The sequence below is a fragment of the Chanodichthys erythropterus genome, chromosome 24 (assembly GCF_024489055.1).
Source record: "Chanodichthys erythropterus isolate Z2021 chromosome 24, ASM2448905v1, whole genome shotgun sequence".
NCBI lineage: Eukaryota > Metazoa > Chordata > Actinopteri > Cypriniformes > Xenocyprididae > Chanodichthys > Chanodichthys erythropterus.
In genome coordinates, this window is record NC_090244.1 from 1,248,476 (window position 1) to 1,272,827 (window position 24,352).

The following is a 24,352-nucleotide window of genomic DNA, read 5'->3' on the forward strand; positions in this document are numbered from 1 at the left end:
ATGGGGTCTGTGAAATGGAAAACACATCAGCAACTGCTGATTTTTCTCTGGGTTTTATCGTTTTCAGGTAAGAAATGTTTTATTCACTCATATTTTGACAGGAATCTCGTGCGTAAAGACTGAAGGTCTCCAAGTTCAGAATGAAAGATGCTGAAGGCAGATCGCTTGTTTACTACCGCTGAACAACACCTAAACTTGATCCATATTACATTATTTGACTGTTTTTGTTTGATTATTTAGTTGGGAAATAAACTTTTGAGTGAATATCTGATCATGAACCAAAATTAACCACGGTTTTACTACAAATAAAACCCAAAAACCATGGTTATAATAGATCAACTATGGTAAATACAATTTAACCATGGTTTTGCTACACTAACCATATTTTAATCATGATATTTGTGGTAAAACTGATCAATCCGCTAAAAAAAAAAAATTACTATTTTACTAAACCATTCAGTTTCAGTAAATATTGCAGTTTAAACTGAAATATTTGCGTTCTTCGGTGTTTGTTTTTATCATAATTGATTATTCTTGTGTGAAATTATTATTTTTAACAATAATGCGTGTTTTCATCTGCTATATTCATCATTTGGATGTAACATCACATCTTGAAATGGCTTTAAAAGACATATCATAAATAAAGCCAAATATATTATTGAACTGACTTATGACTGAACCAACCTGACTACATTAATTTTAAGGGTCAGATTAGGCTCCTTACCACACCAACACATGGCTCAATTTCACTTTTTATTGTGAGAAAAAGCCAAAGTCCTGAAGATTAGAATGAAAATGCATCAATGTCCAGCAGAAGCACCATGACAGGCTGATTCTTCTCGCTCAGTTGACTGTGACTAAATGGATTAGGCTCATTCTTTCATATTCAAGTCTTGGTTCGCTGGAATCATAATTTTAATTGTGTAAGCTTGAACAGAATGTGTTGATATATGTTTGATATACCAGAAATACCAATGTTTGTAATGCCTTCTCATCTCCAGGGGTTTTTGGCTTTAGTGAGTTGTCTTTCACCATCCAGCCCAAGGACGTGACTGCATCTCTGGGCGAGGATGTTATTTTGGACTGTCAGGCTCAAGGCGAGTCGCCCATCGCTGTGCGGTGGAGGAAGAACGGCGTCCAGCTCCAGGAGAGCGGCCGCATGCGCGTCCTGTCCAACGGATCACTGTACATCTCCGATGTGAGGAGTTCAACAGAGCAATCAGATGAAGGCTTCTATCAGTGCCTCGTCCAAAACAAATACGGAGCCATCCTGAGCCAAAGATCCAGCCTTACAATCTCAAGTATGTATGGAGGGGGCAAATGGGTTGGAAATGCAAATGTTAAAGAAAAGTTGGGCCATGACTGACCACATATTTTGGGGGTTTGTGAAAGATAGAAGAAGCGCAGTGCTTCCAGCTCTATTTATCCCAAATTCTGCTATTTTTTTTGTCCCAAAATCAATGTAAAAAAAGGCCACACACACTATCTGGACCTTATACATGCAAGCATTTGAACTGGAAATGAGTTGCGGCAATGATTCAACGATTGTTATGTGATGAGGCGGCTACAATAAAAAGGTTTTATATGTTATATTTGGGCAAAATGTTAAATAATCTCTCACAATGTGCTCGGACACATTCACAGTGTTGGAAATCTGTATTGAAATGATTCTATAATATTTAATTAAATATAATTCAATAAAATAAAACTGCCCTTTAGATATTTTTCTCACAAAATCAATGAAGAAAATGTAAAACAAAACAAAAAAAAAAGGCCACATGCTCTATCTGGACCTTATACATGTAAACATTTGAATTTGAAATGAGTTGTGGTAATGATTCAATGATTGTTATGTAATGAGTTGGCTATAGTAAAACGTTTTAATAAGTTATAGTTGGGCAAAATGTTAAATAATTTTCGTAAAGACTCAGTAAAAGAGCTCAAGATGTGCTCTGACAGATAAACAGTGTTGAAAAACTGTGTTGAAATGATTCTATAATATTTAATTAAATATAATTCAATAAAATAAATCTGCTCTTTAGATATTTTTCTCTCAAAATCAATATAGAAAATGTAAAAAAAAAAAGAAAAAAAAAAAGCCACACGCTCTATCTGGGCCTTATACATTTGAAATGGAAATGAGTTGCGGTAATGATTCAACGATTGTTATGTAATGAGTCGGCTATAATAAAAAATTTTAATATGTTATAGTTGGGCAAAATGTTGAATAATCGCTCAAGATGTGCTCTGACACTTGCACATTGTTGAACAATTGTATTGAAATGGTTCTATATTATAAAATTAAATAAAATAAATCTGCTCTTTAGATATATTTCTCTCAAAATCAACATAGAAAATGTTGAAAAAGACCACATGCTCTATCTGGACCGTATACATGTAAACATTTGAATTGGAAATGAGTTGTGGTAATGATTCAATGATTGTTATGTAATGAGTTGGCTATAGTAAAACGTTTTAATAAGTTATAGTTGGGCAAAATGTTAAATAATTTTCGTAAAGACTCAGTAAAAGAGCTCAAGATGTGCTCTGACAGATAAACAGTGTTGAAAAAGTGTGTTGAAATGATTCTATAATATTTAATTAAATATAATTCAATAAAATAAATCTGCTCTTTAGATATTTTTCTCTCAAAATCAATATAGAAAATGTAAAAAAAAAAAAAAAAAAAAAAGCCACACGCTCTATCTGGGCCTTATACATTTGAAATGGAAATGAGTTGCGGTAATGATTCAACGATTGTGATGTAATGAGTCGGCTATAATAAAATTTTTTAATATGTTATAGTTGGGCAAAATGTTGAATAATCGCTCAAGATGTGCTCTGACACTTGCACATTGTTGAATAATTGTATTGAAATGGTTCTATATTATAAAATTAAATAAAATAAATCTGCTCTTTAGATATATTTCTCTCAAAATCAACATAGAAAATGTTGAAAAAGACCACATGCTCTATCTGGACCGTATACATGTAAACATTTGAATTGGAAATGAGTTGTGGTAATGATTCAATGATTGTTATGTAATGAGTTGGCTATAGTAAAACGTTTTAATAAGTTATAGTTGGGCAAAATGTTAAATAATTTTCGTAAAGACTCAGTAAAAGAGCTCAAGATGTGCTCTGACAGATAAACAGTGTTGAAAAAGTGTGTTGAAATGATTCTATAATATTTAATTAAATATAATTCAATAAAATAAATCTGCTCTTTAGATATTTTTCTCTCAAAATCAATATAGAAAATGTAAAAAAAAAAAAAAAAAAGCCACACGCTCTATCTGGGCCTTATACATGTAAACATTTGAAATGGAAATGAGTTGCGGTAGTGATTCAACGATTGAGGTGGCTTTAATAAAAAGATTTAATACATCATAGGTGGGCAAAATGTTAAATAATCTTCGTAAAGTCTCAGTAAAAGAGCTCAAGATGTGCACAGACACATGTTGAAAAATCTTTTGCATTTGAATTGGAAATGAGTTGCGGTAGTGATTCAGCGATTGTTATGTGATGTTTCTGTCAGTAGACGTCTATAATAGAAAGTTTTAATCTTTCATAAGAGGCAAAATATTAAATAATCTTCAGTATTTGTGCACTGACACATGCACAAGCAGGTTTTCATGTTCGCTCATGCTAGAGTTTCAGCTGCGTCATTCCTGTGGCCTCCAATGCAATTGTTTCCTGGTCTGTTAAAGGCTATTCGCTGCCTTCTTTTGTCCCGCGTGGCCCCGGCTGCCCTCTGAGCGGGGAGAAAAGAGCTCTGCTGTGGGGACGTTTGTTCGGCCATGAACCTGTGGACAGAGAAACATCTGTGCCTATTGAACTCGCTCAGCCCTGACCTTCACAAAGAGACCGGGAGAAGTTCAAGCACAACTCAATGCGGTTCCATACAGCTTTATACGGGATCAGGGATGCTAGGGAGAAATTTCTGATGTGGAAGATATTGCTGGTGATGGATTGACATGACACTCTCCAATAGGCCATTTGTAGTGATTGAATGATCAGGCATTATTATATTGAATTCATCAGCATCAACTGGCAACTTTTATAATATAATATAATATATTTTACAATTAGCTGATATTACATATTATTATTGGATATTATTCAGTTATTAGATGGGCTAATGCAATTAATCAGACATAATTAACACAAAATTTTACGTAATTTATTTAAATTATCATTATTATTACAAGCATAAACCAGTAGCTTTTATAATAGAATAAAATGTTTTCTCTAGATATTGGCATTGTAATAAGCTGATATTATTATTATTGGATATTATTAGATGGGCTAATATATTGATTAATGGGATTAATCAGGCGTTATTATTTTGAAATGATTGTTATTATTACCAGTATAAACCAGTAAATATTAAAATAAATTAAAATAATATAAAATATGAAATGCTCTCTAGATATTGCAATTAGCTGATGTTAGATATTATTATTAGATATTATTAAATTATTAGATGGGCTAATATACTGATGACCAATGGGATTAATTGGGCTTTGTTATTTTGAAATGATTGTTATTATTACTAGCAAAAACCAGTAATTATTTAATTTAATTTAATTTAATTTAATTTAATTTAATTTAATTTAATTTAATTTAATTTAATTTAATTTAAAATAAAATAAAATAAAATAAAATAAAATAAAATAAAATAAAATAAAATAAAATAAAATAAAATAAAATAAAATAAAATAAAATATGACATGCTCTCTAGATATTGCTATTGCAATTAGCTGACGTTAGATATTATTATCAGATATTATTCAATTATTAGATGGGCTAATATATTGATGACTGATGGGATTAATTTGGCTTTATTAATTTGAAATTATTCTTATTATTACCAGAATAAACCATTAATTAAATTAAATTAAAAATAAAGTAAAAATTCAATTAAAATAAAATAAAATAATAGAAAAAAATTATAATAAAATAAATTAAAATCTGCCCTCTAGATATTGCTATTTGCATTAGCTGCTGAAAAACCCATTTTTATTTTGGTCAACCAGAATAATTTTCATTGCTGATTATTAACTTTATATCTGATTTGTAATTTAGCAAAAAATATATTAAACTACATAACCTTTGAAGACCTTCATAAGTCAGCGTCTGAAGGGTTAAGGGACCTGGAGCAGAAGAGAGGGGGTGTACACTGCAAAAAATGCTGTTCTTACTTAGATTTTTTGTCTTGTTTCTAGTCAAAATATCTTCACGTTCTTAAATCAAGACGCATTTTCTTGACAAGTAGAAATTATTTTCTTGTTTTCAGGAAAAATAAGTCAAAATTAAGTAAGTCTTTCCTTAAAACAAGCAAAATAATCTGCCAATGGGGTAAGCAAAATAATCTTATTTAAAACCAAGAATAAGCTATATAATCTTGTTTTCAGTTTGGACTAAGATTATTTTGCTTACCCCATTGGCAGATTATTTTGCTTGTTTTAAGGAAAAAAGTACTCAATTTTGATTTATTTTTCCTGAAAACAAGAAAATAATTTTTACTTGTCAAGAAAATGCTTCTTGATTTAAGAACTTTAAGATATTTTGACTAAAAACAAGACAAAAATTCTAAGTAAGAACAGCATTTTTTGCAGTGTATTGGTTTGCCTCACCGCCCGTCTGTCCAGAGGCCAGTGTGGGAGGTCAGAGGTCACAGGGGTTGTGGGACTGGCTTTATTCTGCAGTGGGCCGCCCCATGGCCTGGTCCGCCTGCTGTCCACAATCAAGCCTGACTGATGCGTTGGATTCATTCACAAATGCTGGTCTTCAGAGGGGCAGTGGGGTGTTTTGTTAGAGCTGTCAGACGCTGGAGGGGGTTTGTGCTTACAGCTCAAGTACAAGAACACTGGATCTTTTCAAGGAACAGCTGGATAATTGTTCGTTTCTTGGTATCTGGATGTTTCTTCTGTGTAACCCTCTAATTTAAGATCAAGTTCAAGTCAAATACAAGTTAAAACCCACAGATTTGATTTGTGTAAATAACAATTTGCCAGGAGAAACTCAAACATGCACATACACACACATATAATTCCTTATTTCTTCTGATTTGGGGATAAATTATGACTCAGTGATGTTATTGACAGGTCCGTATAGCTCCAGATTTTATCTCTGTTACTCATTTTACATGGTTTCATCTCAAAGTCAAACATGTTATTCGTCTTTCTAGGGGTGTAAATGAATTATTTTGTTAGTATTCTAACAGCAAGTTTCATTATTAGAATCTTTCTATAAATTACACAAAATCACTGATGGTTTCCATCCTAAACACATTTAATCAGAGTCTCTGACTGAAATTGGGTGGACAGACGGATTTGACTGACCTCTGACTTTTGGTAGGAAACCTTTGTCCTGTTTGACCTAGGCATTGATCTGGCCTTTACAACCCAGCTGACCAGACACACACACACATACACAGACCCTAAAAAGGCCTGATTTAATACTGTGGCTCAGCTTTGGCTTTTTTGTGTTATTGTGTGTTTGCATGGCTATATATGTGCACATATGTGTTTCATGTAAATATATTGGTATATGAATATGATAATCATGCAGTATGAAGGTATACTCATTTCTTAGTGATATTCACTTTGCTAGTTTTACACTCTTTCCTAAAATAGCATCAACTCTTTGAAGATTTTGATCAGATATCTGCAGTTTCTTTCTCCGAACAGTAACAGCTGTGTAACCAGTTCAGCTTAATGTCTACAGATAAGATCTTTAAAGCAATATTGAATGTTTTTTTAACATCGAACCAGTGTTGTTCTGTATGATCGTTTGTGTGTATTCAAGCGAAAAAAATAATAGTAACTTAAACCTGATTTTATTTATTTTTATTTCATTTTCCTTCTTTTTTTAACCTTTCTGTGCAGAATAAATGGCCCAGCTAATAGGGAATGTTCTCAGAACGTTCTAACGAACAAACATTCTTCCAGTAACGTTAATAGAACGTTCGTTCAAAGTGTTCTGGTCTTTAATAATGTTCTCAAAAACATTAATGGAATGTGTTAATGTTACTACTTTTTTTTTGGAATGTTCAGAGAACATCCAAAAGTAACATTCGTGTAATGATGCAAAATGGAATGTTCCCTTAATGTTCGTATAACCAAGGAAAAACATGTTTAAAACATTTTAAAAACTAGACATTTTGAAATTACGTTTACATAATTTAATGGTAATGGAACATATTTCGTTAGCTGGCGTAACCCTAACCATAAAGTGAGAGCGCTGAGTTATTTGACTGTCAGTTAGTGGTAATTACGCCTCACATGTAAATAAAGGTGCTTTTTAATTCCTGTCGTCAGCTTCGAACACGACTGACAAGGATTCTATCAGGAGATGAACTATCATTGATTGCCTTCAGAGGATTTTGGCTGGGCTCAGCAGGAACAAGAGGGGGAGGGAACAAAAACCAGTGGTTTATGGGTAAATTTGGGGGCTGGTCTTTATGTTATTGTTTTGAGAATGCAGAAATGTCCTGCTCTTCCCATAGTGCCATTTGTAAAAATGGTGAACAGACAGACGAGATTGTTAATGTTATATCACCTTTTGCATGTGCTCATTTCATTCATTCAAACTCGATAATACACTCCTCGAATTACAGTACTGGTCAGTACTGGTCGTTTGTTTAACAGTGCATAAAACATCATTTTCTGCATTTATAAGCCTGTTCATCGCCTACAGTAACAAGCATATATTGACACTCATTAAAAATGGGAGCATCATTGATTCATGCTGATCTATAAAGGGTCATTATTCACTGTCATTGGCCAATTGATTCATTGATTAGAGCAGCTGTTTATTATTGGCTGCTGTGCACTCTGGCCCTCAACAGACAACCAATCACTGTTAAGATCAGACAGAGTGCTTTATGCTTTAAGCTTCATATAAATACACCATCTGAAACAGTTTGATCTGATTTCATGCCCTAAACCCTCAACATCACGGCCTGAAACTGTTTGTATTGACATTATGTTTTGAGTCCACTGAGCAAATTATCAATGGAGTTTATAGGCGAGAGCATCCTGCTGAAAACACATTTAAGTGTTAAATGGCCGTACAGAAACTGAGAGAAGCATTAGGGAGGACGGTCAGATGTGTTCTAGCACGTAACTCGTCTTGTGTTATTAGTTAGCGTTTACTCTTATCTTCAGTTTCAGACCTCATTACTGATTATGATGGATTTGTCTGTGCTGTTAACTTGATTCATTTTAAAAGGAATTATATTGATTTTTTTAAAAAGAAAGCCAAGAACTTTCAGTGTTTGCTACTGATCTAGGTCCAAAACAACTAGTCTCTTAATAAATGATAAATATATTACAAATTTAGATCAACATTAAAAGCTTAATTGGCCCTATTTGCTTTGTACATGTTTGTGAACCAATGTTATCAAGATACTATTGTAGATTTATTAATATTTTGATATTTAATTAGATTTTTTTTTATTTTAATTTTAGTTTTAATAATAAAAAATAACCCTGCTGTTTTTCATATTTTATTTTATTTCAGCTAGTTTATTTTATTTCAAGTAACAAATGTTTTTATTGTTTTTTACTATAATAAAAAAAACTAATAACCCTGCTCAATTTTATATTTTATTTTATGTTAGTTAAAGTTTCATTTATTTCAAGTAATTGTTTTAAGTATAAAATACTTATAAAAAAAGTTTATTTTATTTCAATTAATAAAAATGTGTTTTTTTATGGTTTTAACTAAAGTAACTATAATAATAATAAAATAACCTTGCTGTTTGTTATCTTTTATTTGATTTCAGTTAAAGTTTATTTTATTTCAAGTAACGAAAATGTTTATATTGGTTTTTACTATAATAACTATAATAAAAACTATAATAACCCTGCTATTTTTATATTTTATTTTATTTCAGTTAGTTTATTTTATTTCAAGTAATAAAAATATTTTTATGGTTATAAGTATATAATAACTATAATAAACTAATAACACTTTTGTGTGTTTTTTTTATATATATATATTTTATTTCAGTTAAAGTTTATTTTTATTTCAAGTAACTTTTTTATGGTTTTAGTTTAATATATAAATCCTGGTATGAACCATTTAAATCTATTTTCTCTCAGAAATGTCACGTTACAGTGGGATGTGAATGTGGTTTGATGTTGACTTCGAACATATAAGACTTGGTTATGGACTCTCTCTCTCTCTCATCCATGCTCTTCCACAGATGTGTTGTTGTTTGTGACCCATCCTGTCCCAGTGGAGGTTATGCTGGGCTCCGTGGCCCGATTCTCCTGTGCTGTCAGTGGATCTCCAGCGGTCATCCGCTGGGAACTCAACCAAAGATCTCTACCTCTGGATTCAGACAGGTGCGCACTTCACCAACAAAACAACAGGAGCTTTTTAAATTATAATATTGAATATTTATTATTAATAGTAGCCTGTTAACTGTTAGTATTTCAATAGCGGGACACTTTAGGTTCATTCAAATGTATAAACACTCATCTTGTGAAAACCATTTTGAAAATGGACATTGTGTTACTATAAAAACCTTTTACCAGCACAATTTTTGTGATATAAACTTCAAATTTGAAACACAACTTGGTTGGACATATGGCTTTGATTCTACCAATTTTAGAGTCCATATTATTCTGTAACATACACATTATATATAAAATAATAAATGTTTAGTTCAGTACATTTGCTTTACAGTAAATGTAAAAGTCTATATTGTAAATAGCATACTGAAAGCCCTTGGGATGAGTAACTCATTAAACATGTTTTTGTTTGTTTCAGAATCACCGTTTTGCCAAATGGAGTGCTGCATATCCGCGACGTGACAATGAGGGATGCTGGGAATTATCGCTGCTTAGCAACATACATGGCCAGTCGAGTCAAGAGCCGAGAGGCCGAACTGTCCATCATCCCAGGTCTGTGTTTGTGTGAGGATGAACAGTGATCGTTACCAGAATCATTTCAGAGGAAGTATTATAATATTCTGCATTCTCTGTCCAGCATCAGGACCCAGGCCTCTCATGAAACCACACATCATAGCTGGACCTCAGAACATCAGCGCCGGTCTGCATCAGTCTGTGGTTCTGGAGTGTTTGGCGGAGGGCAACCCTCGGCCGCTGGTGTCCTGGAGCCGGGCCGATTCTAAACCCATAGATGTGTTCGGAGCCAGGGTGCTGGGAAACGGGAACCTGATTATCACAGCCATTAAAGCCCAGCACAGCGGCACGTACCTGTGCCGGGCAACAACACCGGGAACACGCAACTACTCCATAGCGGCCGGAAACCTCACCGTACTCGGTAAGAGATAACAGTTATATTAGCGTTCATGGCAAGATCAATAACTATAACGCTAACTATAATAGCGTTCGCAACTAGAAAGATAAATTTAACAATAACTATATTAGTGTTCACACTAAGATCGATAACTTTACCGATAACTATATTAGTTCACACCAAAATCTATAACTTTACCGATAACTATATTAGAGTTCACACTAAAATCGATAACTTTACAATAACTATATTAGAGTTCACGCCAAGATCGATAACTTTACCGATAACTATATTAGAGTTCACACCAAGATCGATAACTTTACCGATAACTATATTAGAGTTCACACCAAGATCGATAACTTTACTGATAACTATATTAGAGTTCACACTAAAATCGATAACTTTACAATAACTATACTAGAGTTCACACCAAAATCTATAACTTTACCGATAACTATATTAGAGTTCACACTAAAATCGATAACTTTACAATAACTATATTAGAGTTCACATCAAAATCGATAACTTTACAATAACTATATTAGAGTTCACACCAAAATCGATAACTTTACAATAACTATATTAGAGTTCACACCAAAATCGATAACTTTACAATAACTATATTAGAGTTCACACTAAAATCGATAACTTTACAATAACTATATTAGAGTTCACACCAAAATCGATAACTTTACAATAACTATATTAGAGTTCACACCAAAATCGATAACTTTACAATAACTATATTAGAGTTCACACCAAAATCGATAACTTTACAATAACTATATTAGAGTTCACACCAAAATCGATAACTTTACAATAACTATATTAGAGTTCACACCAAAATCGATAACTTTACAATAACTATATTAGAGTTCACACCAAAATCGATAACTTTACAATAACTATATTAGAGTTCACACTAAAATCGATAACTTTACAATAACTATATTAGAGTTCACACCAAAATCGATAACTTTACAATAACTATATTAGAGTTCACACCAAAATCGATAACTTTACAATAACTATATTAGAGTTCACACCAAAATCGATAACTTTACAATAACTATATTAGAGTTCACACCAAAATCGATAACTTTACCGATAACTATATTAGAGTTCACACCAAAATCGATAACTTTACAATAACTATATTAGAGTTCACACCAAAATCGATAACTTTACCGATAACTATATTAGAGTTCACACTAAAATCGATAACTTTACAATAACTATACTAGAGTTCACACCAAAATCTATAACTTTACCGATAACTATATTAGAGTTCACACTAAAATCGATAACTTTACAATAACTATATTAGAGTTCACATCAAAATCGATAACTTTACAATAACTATATTAGAGTTCACACCAAAATCGATAACTTTACAATAACTATATTAGAGTTCACACCAAAATCGATAACTTTACAATAACTATATTAGAGTTCACACTAAAATCGATAACTTTACAATAACTATATTAGAGTTCACACCAAAATCGATAACTTTACAATAACTATATTAGAGTTCACACCAAAATCGATAACTTTACAATAACTATATTAGAGTTCACACCAAAATCGATAACTTTACAATAACTATATTAGAGTTCACACCAAAATCGATAACTTTACAATAACTATATTAGAGTTCACACCAAAATCGATAACTTTACAATAACTATATTAGAGTTCACACCAAAATCGATAACTTTACAATAACTATATTAGAGTTCACACTAAAATCGATAACTTTACAATAACTATATTAGAGTTCACACCAAAATCGATAACTTTACAATAACTATATTAGAGTTCACACCAAAATCGATAACTTTACAATAACTATATTAGAGTTCACACCAAAATCGATAACTTTACAATAACTATATTAGAGTTCACACCAAAATCGATAACTTTACCGATAACTATATTAGAGTTCACACCAAAATCGATAACTTTACAATAACTATATTAGAGTTCACACCAAAATCGATAACTTTACCGATAACTATATTAGAGTTCACACTAAAATCGATAACTTTACAATAACTATATTAGAGTTCACACCAAAATCGATAACTTTACAATAACTATATTAGAGTTCACACCAAAATCTATAACTTTACCGATAACTATATTAGAGTTCACACCAAGATCGATAACTTTACTGATAACTATATTAGCATTTACATCAAGAATGATAGCTTTAACGAAAATTGTATTAGTGTTCACACCAAGAAACAAATTTACTATATCAGCGTTCACACCTATAAAGATAACTAAACGTTTGTTAAATCTCTGTTCTCACTGTTTTTACTCATTTTTGCAGTTCCTCCATCTCTGGTGGAGAAGCCAGAGAGTCAGACCCGACCCAGAGCTGGTACAGCCCGTTTCAGCTGCCAGGCTGAAGGCACACCTGCGCCCCGCATCACCTGGTTTAAGAACGGTCAGGTGATCCACTCCAACGGACGCACCAAGATGTACAACAGGTACGTACAGACAAACAGCTCTAGTAAACATGGTAATCTCTTCTGATACTGACATATTTCTCTCCGTCGTGTGTCAGTAAACTGGTGATAACTCAGATCATTCCGGAAGACGACGCCTTTTACCAGTGCCAGGCGGAGAACTCTCAAGGCTCGGTCGTGTCCACGTCCCGTCTCATCGTGGTGCTGTCGGAGGACCGTCCCAGCGCTCCACGCAACGTCCATGCGGAAACCATCTCCAGCTCGGCCATCTTACTGGCGTGGGAGAGACCGCAGTACAACGCGGATAAAGTCATCGCCTACTCCATACACTACATGAAGTCTGAGGGTGAGCGTTCGAAACCGCCATGAAGTTCCACGCTGGTTCAGTTGTTTCTGTTCAGTTTGCTCTCTAATCTGCATGCTGCAAATAATTATGTTCTTCCTCATTATATTTGTCTTGTTTTTCAGTAAAATATCTAAACATACTTAAATCAAGATACATTTTCTTGAGAATGTCTTATTGTACACTCAGGTCTAAACAACGAGGAGTATCAGGCCGTGATCGGGAACGACACGACCAGCCACATCGTGGACGATCTGGAGCCGGCACGGAACTACACATTTTATATCGTGGCCTACATGCCGATGGGTGCCAGTCGCATGTCGGAGCAGGTCACGCAGCACACGCTGGAGGATGGTGAGTCCGTGTACTAATTTCCCACAATGCACTATAGCACATCTGCCAATGAACAACATAATAAGTGCTGAGATTAATTTCCTGGTGAAATTGAAATTGATGCTACATAGAGAAAAATATTGAAGCTTGTTTCTGCCACAGAATAAAAGAATTAAAAAGGTAATTGCAACTTTATCTCACAATTCTGACTTTTTCACGCAATCTTAAGAAAAAAGTCAGAATTGTGAGATAAAGAGATGCAATTGCTTTTATTTTTTTAAGCTCAAATTCTATTTTTGTAAACTCAGAATTCTGAAGGAAAAAAAGTTAAAATTGTGAGATGTAAATTTTAGAATTCTGAGGGAAAAAAAAGTCTGAATTGTGAGATAAAAAGTCACAACTTTTCCCTTTTTTTAAAAAACTTAGAATTCTGTTTTTGTAAACTCAAAAGTTTAAATTGCAAGTTCTGAGGAAAAAAGTCAGAATTGTCAGTCACAACTACTTTTTACATTAAAAAAAAACAAACATCAAAATTCCACTGTCGTAAACTCAGAATTCCGAGAGAAGAAAAGTTAAAACTGCGAGATGTAAATTTTAGAATTCTGAGGAAAAAAGTCAGAATTGTGAGATAAAAAGTCACATGTTTTTTAGAACTCAGTATTGTGTTTTTGTTAAAGTTAAAACTTTGAGATGTAAACTCAGAATTGTAAGACAAAACGTTTTTTTTTTTTATTCCATGGCGGAAACAAGAATAGAACACAGAGAAAGAGAAAGCTAGACAAAAAAGGTGAAAAATGTGGAGTTTTGCTACATCCGGCAGACTTTTGCTGACAAATAAATGGTCACACATAAATCTTGGTGCGGGTAACACACCTGTACACGCTCATTTACATATACTACTGACATTTCAACAACAGCTGGTTGAAAAACTTGCCCTTTAATATCTTTAATGACAGTTAGTTGACATGTATCTGCAAAGTTACTTAAATTTAGTAGAATGTCTAAAGTGGATTATTGAAATAAAGTCCCGAAATCATGCTTTTGATCTCTTGTTTTTTCCCTAGTGCCCCTCCGTACTCCTGAGCTGAGCCTGACAAGTCGCAGTCCGACCGATATCCTGGTGTCCTGGCAGCCGCTTCCTCCCAAACTCAGCCGCGGACGCTTGTCTGCGTACCGTCTGTCCTACCGCACGGCCACCGACGAACAGGTGACCTCCGTCGAGCTGCCCGTCCCTGGTGAGAACTGTACCCAGTACCTTCTGCAGGGACTGCAGCCCGACACCATCTATCTGATCCGCATGTCCGCGTCAACCCGAGTGGGCTGGAGCCAACCGTCCGCCTGGAACTCCCATCGCACGCCCAAAACATCCAGCGCCACAGGTGAGAGCACAAACCTCCGTACTCTGGCCCATAATCATCTGTGTTTCTGTAACCATCCAGAACCACAGTCAACTTTTGCACCACTCTCAGAAATTTAGTTTTGTTTAGCGCTGCTTTTAGAAATGATCTCTGTAAAGCTGCTAAAGTGGTCAGCTCAGACCGTGACAGATGCCTTTGGCTTCAGACTGGCTTTGTTCCGGCATTCCGTTTGTTACTCGATGACCCTTGACCCCGGCTGTCAGTTAGGAGCTGAGTTTCGGGTCATAAAGGGAATGCTTCAGGCAGCCCAAAGAATAGACCTGCTTCAGTCAGACACGTGTGTAGGGAAGGTGACGGGGCCCCAAAACTGCCTTTATTTTCCCCTCGGCCTCTTTTCTGTTATGCTTAAATAATTTCCACCTTGGACAAACTTATGTCTGGTCGAAAACAGAGAAAGTTTTGGGCAATGGGCATCACGGTGACATTGTTCAGCTTGTACAGAAGTTGATTTAATGTGTGTTTCTGTCCTCAGTGCCTCCCGCCCCAAACCTTGAGCTTGAACCTCTCAACTGCACATCTGTGATAATCCGCTGGCATCCAGCTCCCAGTGACGCTGTCGTACAGGGATACAAGCTCTGTTTTCACCCAGACGGCCAATCAGAGGACTCCGTTGTCCAGCTGCCCCCTCAAGACCACCAGCACACCATCACAGGCCTCAGTGAGTCACACACATTCATGTTTTTAGCTGGGAAATAAGTTATTATTATTATTATTATTTATTATTATTAGAACATTTGATTTTTTTATGACAAAATTTTCTTAGTAAATTTAACATTTTTCTTACAAAAAATTCTTAGAAAAGTTCTTATTTCTTAAATGGGAAATAAATTAAATTTTAAGTTTTAATTTTTAAGTTTTTTATTTCACTTAACTTTTTGGGAAAATGAATAAGTAATTTGATTATTTCTAAATAGATAGAAATGGTTTACTTTCTAATTTTTATTGGGAAAATAAATAAATCTTCTTAGGAAATTTCTTAATTTTTAAAAGTTAAATAATTCAATGCAAAAAGAAAAAAATTTAGAATTTTTTTAAAAGAAAATTAGTGAGTAATTTGATTGAGATTTCTATAGAGAACATTTTACATTTCTAATTATTTACTGGGAAATAATTACATTTTGCTAATGTTCAACCTGCATATTTTTTAATATCAAACTCAAATATGAAAATGTACAGTATATTTTGCCTAATTTTAAGTAGAAAAAATCTTAATTCACTTAAACCTTAACTTTTTAACAAAATACATGAGTAATTTGATTATGATTTCCATATAGATATATATGGTTTACCTTTCTAATTTTTACAGGGAAAATAAATTCATTTTCTAATTTTCTTAGAAAGTTTCTAATTTTAAAAAAGTTAAACAAATCTTTATTCAATGCAAAAAGAAAACATTTTAGATTTTCTTTAAGGAAAATGTGTAATTTGGTTAAGGTTTCTATAGAGAATGTTTTAAATTTCTAATTTTTTACCTGGAAATAATTAAATTTTTCTAATTTTCAACCTGCATGTTTTTCATATTAAGCAGATATGAAAATGTAAAGTATATTTTGCCTAATTTTAAGTAGCCTGCATAACATCAAAAACATTTAGGCAGGTCACTAGATAATCTGAACTAGCTGCTTAAAACAACTAGAAATTTACATTTAATTAATGTAAAACGAAGAATCTACCTACATATTTTTATATTAAGTACGCATATGAAAATGTAAAGTAGCATCCCTGAAAATGCACACTTATTTTAAGCCAAGCTTGTTCTGAAACATAAAACTAGGAAGGAAATATTCCACAGTTCTTTGAGCATCTTTCCCATCTTTGCGTTTGTCATCGAGTGCATCTGATCGTCCTCGGACAGAAAGAGAATCCCAGTTTCATTGCTGATCAATAATTACCCTTCTTCTGTTCGGACTTATGCACGGTTGTCCTGTCCACTGCATCCAGAGCTTTGTACGTGTCACGTAATATCCCTTTAGGGTTAAAGGTCACACCCCAGATGTCTCCTTCCAGCTTTCCCATCATTCTCCATAGCCGTCTATTGTGCCTGGGTTTAAGGTCGGCCAAAGGCCCGTGAGATCGACCCTCCCCCATCACCCCTACAGCTGGACACTCAAGCTCCAACAAAGGATGCTGGGGTTGTTCTGAACTGGGCAGAAGTGACCCAAGAGCAACGAACTTGTGGGGTTTTTAGAGTCAATCTAAATTTAAGTTCAATGTCCTGATGAATGTTTGGATTGGTTAGTTTTTAGCTTAGCTAATCAATAATAATAATAATTTTTATTTATATAGTGCCTCTCATGACCTCAAGGTTGCTTTACAAGACATAGAAAGCACTCATAAAACAAAACAATTAATATAAAGCAGGGTTACAACACCAAAGTCCAGAACTAAAGCAACAGGACAAAATAAAAAGAAGCAAGGATACAGATATATTAAAAGAAATATTAGAGTAACATGGTGAAAAAATGTGAATATTCAGCTGAGTTTTAAGCTCTGAAAGTCCAGGATTTCAGAATTTTTATGAAAGTTTATCATGTTTTTACTACAGTACCTAAAAAAAGGTCAACCATTTATGTTGCACAATCACATGAAAGCATGCAAACGTTTATCCTATAAGTGCATTTTCATCTGGAAGTTGTTTTAGAAGGAGTTTATGCATCTGCAATGTTTGGCTAAAACACTCCTGAGACTTTCATGTCAGATTTAGACACTTATCTAGGTTTTGCATCAGTAAATAGTGAATGTAAAGAGTGGGTTTGGTCTGAGAGCTGATCAGTGTGTGAAGTCTTGGGGGGGTTGAGCTTTTAAGCCTCTAAGGGTCGAGAGGTCAGAGATCGGAGGGCACCTTCACAGGCGGCGTTCAGCTGCCGAAACGGCCCGTCTCCTGGGACCAGAGCTTTATGACCTGAGGTCGGGGGCCGGACCGGGATAAAACTTTATGCTGAACTAGTTAGGAAGAAACAGGCCTAGAGATAATGCTGTTTATATCTTTAAATTCTGAGAAAAATGTCATTACAAATTATATTTTCCATGGTTTTCCATCAGTAAAAAATGAGAAAGGTAAAACATTTCTGTTTATATGGAAATCCTAATCAAGTTACTCATGAATTTTCTTTAAAATAAAAATGATTTTGAGTAAATTAAGATATTTTCTTTAAAAAAATAAATAAATATTGATTTCCTATTAAAAATATGAAAGATATAATGTTTCTATTTATATATAAAGTTACTCAAAAATGTTCTTTAAAAAAAAAGTTTTGAGTGAATTAGAATTTGCTTACTTGAAAATGTATTTAATTCCCAGTAAAAATGAGAAGATAAAACATTTCTATCTGAAATGTACTTACAAATCTTCTTAAATTAAGTTTTAAGTGAATTAAGATTTACTTTCTATTGAAAAAAGTAAGACTTTTCTAAGAAAATTACACAATGTATTTCCCAGTAAAAATTAGAAAGCTAAAATGTTTCTATTTTTTGGAAATCCTAATGAAATTACTCACAAATGTTCTTAAAAAACTTAAGTTTTAAGTGAATTAAGATTGATTTTCCATTTAAAAAAACAGAAATATTCTAGAGAAATTAGACATTGTATTTCCCAATAAAAATTAGAAAGCTAAAACATTTCAATTGATATAGAATATAATGCTAATCAAATTACTCATGAATGTTTTAAGTTTTATTCATGAATTTTTAAAATATTAAGTCAATAAAGATTTATTTCAAACCAAATATCAGCCCTGTTTTTAACTTTTTGTGTAATTTTCCTTTGTGTAAATCTCATAAATTATGATGTACTTTATTTATTTTATCATGCTTTATGTTCTTCAGACCCCAGAGTGAAGTACCATGTGAAACTGTTAGCGTTCAGTGCTAATGGAGATGGCTATCAGGCCCATCAGACGGTCAACACTCCAGGATGTCCTTGTAAGTGTTGAATGCTGAATCATGTGGGATTTGTATTCAATCAATGTTTAACTTGAAAAGCAATGTTTGTTTAGCCAATATTTCAGTGTTAGCATGAAAAACAGATAAGCTAACATAGATACTGCAGAGTGCTAAAGGAATATTTGCCCTTGTGAAATAGAAGCGCACTTCTAGTGTACTTCATATCTTAAAAGTACATTTCAAAGACAATAGAAATAAATTTAAAAAAAAATTACCTATAAAGATGTACTTAAGTGGGTCAGAAAGCACACTTAAGTTCAACTAAGTGCATGCAATATAAATTAAAACTACTACATTTTCATTTAATTTTAAATAATATGTCTGAAAACATTACATTCAGTTCACACTTAAGTGCTCTTTTTAAAAGTATGCTTAAGTGCGTTTCTTTTTCACAAGGGTAACCAGTTTAAATCCTTTTATTGTAAATTATGTCAAGCATTTGTCTTGTAAACCAAAGCTTCAGTATGTAAACTGTGTGTTTCAGCCGCACCGAACCGGCGTTTGGCCGCCCTGCCGCCGCCCGACCACATCCACGCCAAAGCCAACAGCTCCTCGGCCGTGAGTCTGAGTTGGGGCCGTCCTGCATTCAGTTCTGGGAAAGCAGTCAGCTATTCCGTCCGCTACGGGCCCGTGAGTCCGTCCGACGCCACCGCCGTACGCTACGTCCAAACGTGAGTGTCGCTGCCTCAATAAAGGCTTGACATCAATAGCAGTTCATCTTCAGGATTCAGATGTCAGACATGTTTTCTCTCTCTTCAGCTCTGAGCAAACCGTAATGGTAGCAGGTCTCCGGCCAAACACTCGTTATGAGTTTTCTGTTCGTCTGCATATGGATCAGATGTCCAGTCCCTGGAGCGCAAGCGTCTATCAGAGGACTCTCCTGGAAGGTAACGGTCAAAACTAGCACTGAACTGTTCAATGATATATTTTAATTTTGTTAAAGCAAAGTACCAACAAGATAAATAATAGACTGTCATGTGTTTGAATTACATATGAAAATGTGAGAAAAAATACACAAAATAAGTCTAAAGATATTACATATTTAATATTGTATAATATTAAACATTTTAATATATTAATAATTCATTTAATTATCAACTTTTTCCTCGAAATTCATTTTAAGAAATACACCCAAATGTGTCTAAAAATGTTATAGTTCAGATGCAATTGTTATTGTTCAGCTGTTTCCGTAGTTCAAGAGATTTCATATATTATATAACAAACAATAAATAAAAAGGCATTACATATATTTAATGAAATATTATTTATAGTTATATAACATTTCAATATATTTTAATATAATCACCATACACTCAACAAATCTTTATGCCTAAATTTATTATTTATTATTATTTAATTTTGAGAAATAAAAATAAACACAAAGTTTATGTCTAAAAATTGTATTGTTCACGTTTCTTTTATAGCTCAAAAAACAATATATAAAACAATAAATAAAAAGTATGTATATTTAATGAAATTTTAAAAATTATATATTTTAATATATTCATATTATATTTAATTTAATTACCAACTTCATCTTGTTTTTCCCCCCAAAAAATAAAAATAAACACAAATAAGTTTAAAAATGTTATTGTTCAGATGTTGCTCTTTCGTAGCTCAAGAGACTTAATATATTATTACAAAATATATAAATAAGTATATTTAGTCAAATATTATATATTATATTATTTATTATATTTACTTATATAATATTTCATTATATTTTAATATAATAAGCACTCAAAAAATATTTATGCCTAAATTAAAGATTAATGTATTTGAATTTCATATAAAAAAAGTTTTAACATAAACAACTTATAAACTTAATATGAGCATATTTATCATAAATTCTGCACTCAAAAAAAATCATGGAATAGTTTATTATGAAATATTTGCATCTATTTGATTTGATTTATCATATTTTCAAAATGCGTTTAATCAAATTGACCAGAATAATCATAAATCTGTTCATTGTGTTCATCACTTTTATTCTCTTGAACTTTTTAGTTCAAAAGTCTGAACATGGATGAACATATTCAATTAGTTAAAATGTATGAATATTTATTAGAACTATTACAGAAATCTGACCAGTTTCATGTATGAATGAATGACAAATATGATCAAATTAAGTTCATTATTTTGTGTTAAACTGTGTAATCAAACTGGACGGAATTTTATAATGCAACTCAATCTTAAATTGAGAGTACCTGATCTGAGATCATTCTTTGCTCCCGCAGCCCCGTCTTCTCCGCCGCTGTCCGTCAGAGCGACTCTGATCGAGGACGACACGGCGCTGGTGTCCTGGAAGCAGCCGGATCAGCCGGATCTGTCCGTGACGCACTACACCATCCTGTACGCATCTCAGAGCGCGTGGATCGCCGGGGAATGGCAGGTTCTCCAGAGGGAAGGTGAGCAGAACCCATCTACAGATGTTCTTCTAATGGCAAAATCAGTGATACACACACACATATATATACAGTATATATATATATATATAAGAAATTCTCATTCCAGGTACAAACACAATGGCTCTTCTGGAGAAGCTGGAGTCAGGTAACGTTTACCTGGTGAAGATTTCGGCCTCCAACAAGGCGGGTGACGGTCCGTTCTCCAGCACCATAGAGCTGCTGGTCAGGGCTAAAATTCACCAGGGAAAAAACCCTCGACATGCTGACAACCACGCCGAGAAAACCGGTACACAAATCAGTTTATTCTTATATGACATTCTCAGTACAAGCCATGCATGTCTGTGAACATGTGAACATTAATTCCCTTTTTAGTACTGCAATATAACAATATTGTTGCTCACACGTGCATTTCTGCAGCATTTATCGACAGCCTGTACCACATCGATCAGAAGTCCATGACGGGGATCATCGTTGGCGTGTGCATCGCTCTGTCCTGCATCATCCTCTGCATCTTCATCCTCCTCACCAAGAGTGAAACCCAGTGAGTCTCCAGCGTGATCCTTCTGTTTGAACAAACACTCTAGATCGCTCTGTTTGTGTTGAAACAAGTTAGGCTGTGTGACAGTCAGTGTTGTTTTCTCTCAGCAGGAAATCTGCTTCTTCAAAGATGATTGGACAGGTGAGGAATGAGGTCATGCATAGTGGTGCGTCATCAGCCAATCAGCAGCAGGCGGAGAACGCAAACATTCTGATACCGATGATGAGGACACACTTCATTGACGCCAAAGTAAGAATCTGTTTACTTTATTTATTGTTAAAAATGTTTAACCTTCTGGTACTCTCCGGTCATTTTTGAATGAAAAATGTTAAGTTTTGGTCTTTTAGAATTTTAACACACAAAAAAGTTTATGGACATGATTTAAAAAGGTTAAATGGTCTTGAGTAGAACAGACACACTTGTGCTCCACGCTGTCAAAAATGAGCACATTGGAAACGAATGGGAAGCAAATCTCCTCTAGTGGAAGCGTTCGGTACTGCACCCAAACAAAATCTTACTGAAAGCTCATTTTTTGAGATATCAACCTCACATTTGGAGCAAAACTTATTGAGATATATAGATTTGATTTTCTCATAGTTTTAGAGTAAAATGTGTTTTGGAAAATATATATTTCATATAAAAATCAGGGAAAAATTGCATTTTTCATAACAATAAACGCACAGTTCTATAACTTTTTTGTTCACTTTTTAACTTTTTTTCAGCAAAAATCTACCAAAAAGTGTCTGTGTTTCAAACCATTCAAGATTTATGACAGTTTAAGTTGGAAATTTCATTTTCAGGTCCACAGTATGCTCAAAAAGTGAATAAATTGATTATAACTACTGCATAAATATAATTTAGCACCATAAAATCCCTTAAAAATACAAAATATTAAATAAAAAACATTATCAAACATTATCATGCAAGCAGCACCAGAGGGTTAAATACAACTTTTTCTCTTTTTTAATACAAAGTTTATCACTGTTTTGGCAGTTTTAAGAGGTTTAAATGCATGTTATGTTTGTTTTCAGGGTGGCACGAATCTAATAATAAACCACGCAGGACCGATTACGAGTGACGCTCAGAACAAACTAAACAAATGGAGTGTTTTCAGTAACACTCAGAAGTCTAGTGGAAATAAAAGCAAGGTGAGTGACTGATATAAATGTTTTAATTCTGTGTATCAAACTTCAATTTACATCACAGTCAACATCAAACAGCATTGGCCCAGTGTTGTTTTATTAATATTTTGAACTAGCCTTTATTTTTATATTTTCAGTTCATTTTAATTTTAGTGTCAATTTTATTAGGTTTTTTTTTTTTTTTTTTTCAGGTTTAGTTTTTATTTATTTCCAGTTAGTAACTTTAGTGTATTTCTAATTTTCGTTTACATCTATAATTTATATTTTATATAAATTATTTATTTTAACTTTTCAATGAACACATTTTTTAATAGTTTTAGTTAACAATAATATTAATTAACAGTATTATTTATAGTTTTTATTAATATTTTAAATTAGCTTTTATTTTTATATTTTCAGTTAATTTTTTTTTAAATAAATGTATGTGTTTTTGTCAATTTTATTAGTTTTATTTTTTATATATTTCTATTTAGCTTTAATTTTTTTTATTTCAGGTTTAGTATTTATTTATTTCCAGAAAGTCATTTTAGCAATTCAGATTTTATTTAGTTTACGTTTTTTATTTATTTTTTATTTATTTCAGTTTAAGTTCACAATAACAATTCTGATTGTGATGCATTTCTGAATAAAACAGATTATTCAAACTTACCATAATTGTTTCTTAAATACAGTTAACATTTGTTAATGTATTTACTAACATTATATGTAGGACATAAATGTTTAAAGCATATATTAACCTTTGTTTAATATTAGTTAATAAAATGTTTGTTCACAGTGCATTAACTAACAAATTTTGATCTTAAAAATGTTTTAGTAAATGAACAAAATGCTGAGAAGTATTGTTCATTGTTATGTTAACGATTGTTACCGGTAAATCACAGTTTAGTCATAATGTTGCTGATCATGAGCTTTGATGTTTGTGTTGGACAGATTGAGGATCCTGCTTGTCTTTATGAGGTGGGGAAGACGGTTCTGCATTACGAGGACGAGCACATCCTCTATCGGCCTCTAGGGGAGTCGGAGAGCTCGCAGACCAGCGCGGGAGACTCCGGAAACTTCTCTCACGACGAGACGGACAGAACCTCGGATCGGTCGGACGACAGCGAGCGAAACAGACAAGAAGTGCCCGTGTGCGTCTGTGCGTGAGAGTTCATGACATCTACCTCCACTTCCTCTTTCACTCACCTGTCAGTCTGTGATGTGAGTGGGCGTGGCCTGTGATTCCATGGCCAATAAACACAAGTTGCACCATTTCTTCAGGATCAGATCGCACCGGAGAGAGTGTGATCTGGATATTTGTGCCAAAAACCCTTTAAATAGCTTTACTAAGTCGCAGATTGCTCTGTTGGCTTTGACAAACTTGCACAGCCCTTCCTAATAACTTTCCTGTTCGGAGTGATTCCCAAAGATGAAGGACCTGTTTCCGACCAGCTTTACCTGCTCAAGATGATGAATGTGTTGAAGAACGCCTGA

At 33.5% G+C, this 24,352-nt stretch overlaps 1 protein-coding gene across 1 annotated transcript; it reads left to right on the top strand.

The window, feature by feature from the left end:
- prtgb (protogenin homolog b (Gallus gallus)) lies at positions 1-24,352 on the top strand. Its single transcript, XM_067380622.1, has 20 exons — positions 1-67; positions 1,002-1,301; positions 9,218-9,359; positions 9,787-9,920; positions 10,006-10,302; positions 12,617-12,776; positions 12,854-13,101; positions 13,288-13,452; positions 14,496-14,810; positions 15,322-15,507; positions 18,675-18,770; positions 19,276-19,462; positions 19,551-19,678; positions 21,029-21,199; positions 21,306-21,485; positions 21,617-21,740; positions 21,848-21,986; positions 22,769-22,885; positions 23,810-24,007; positions 24,248-24,352. The coding sequence occupies exons 1-20, from the start codon at positions 1-3 to the stop codon at positions 24,350-24,352; spliced, it is 3,459 nt and encodes a 1,152-aa protein (XP_067236723.1).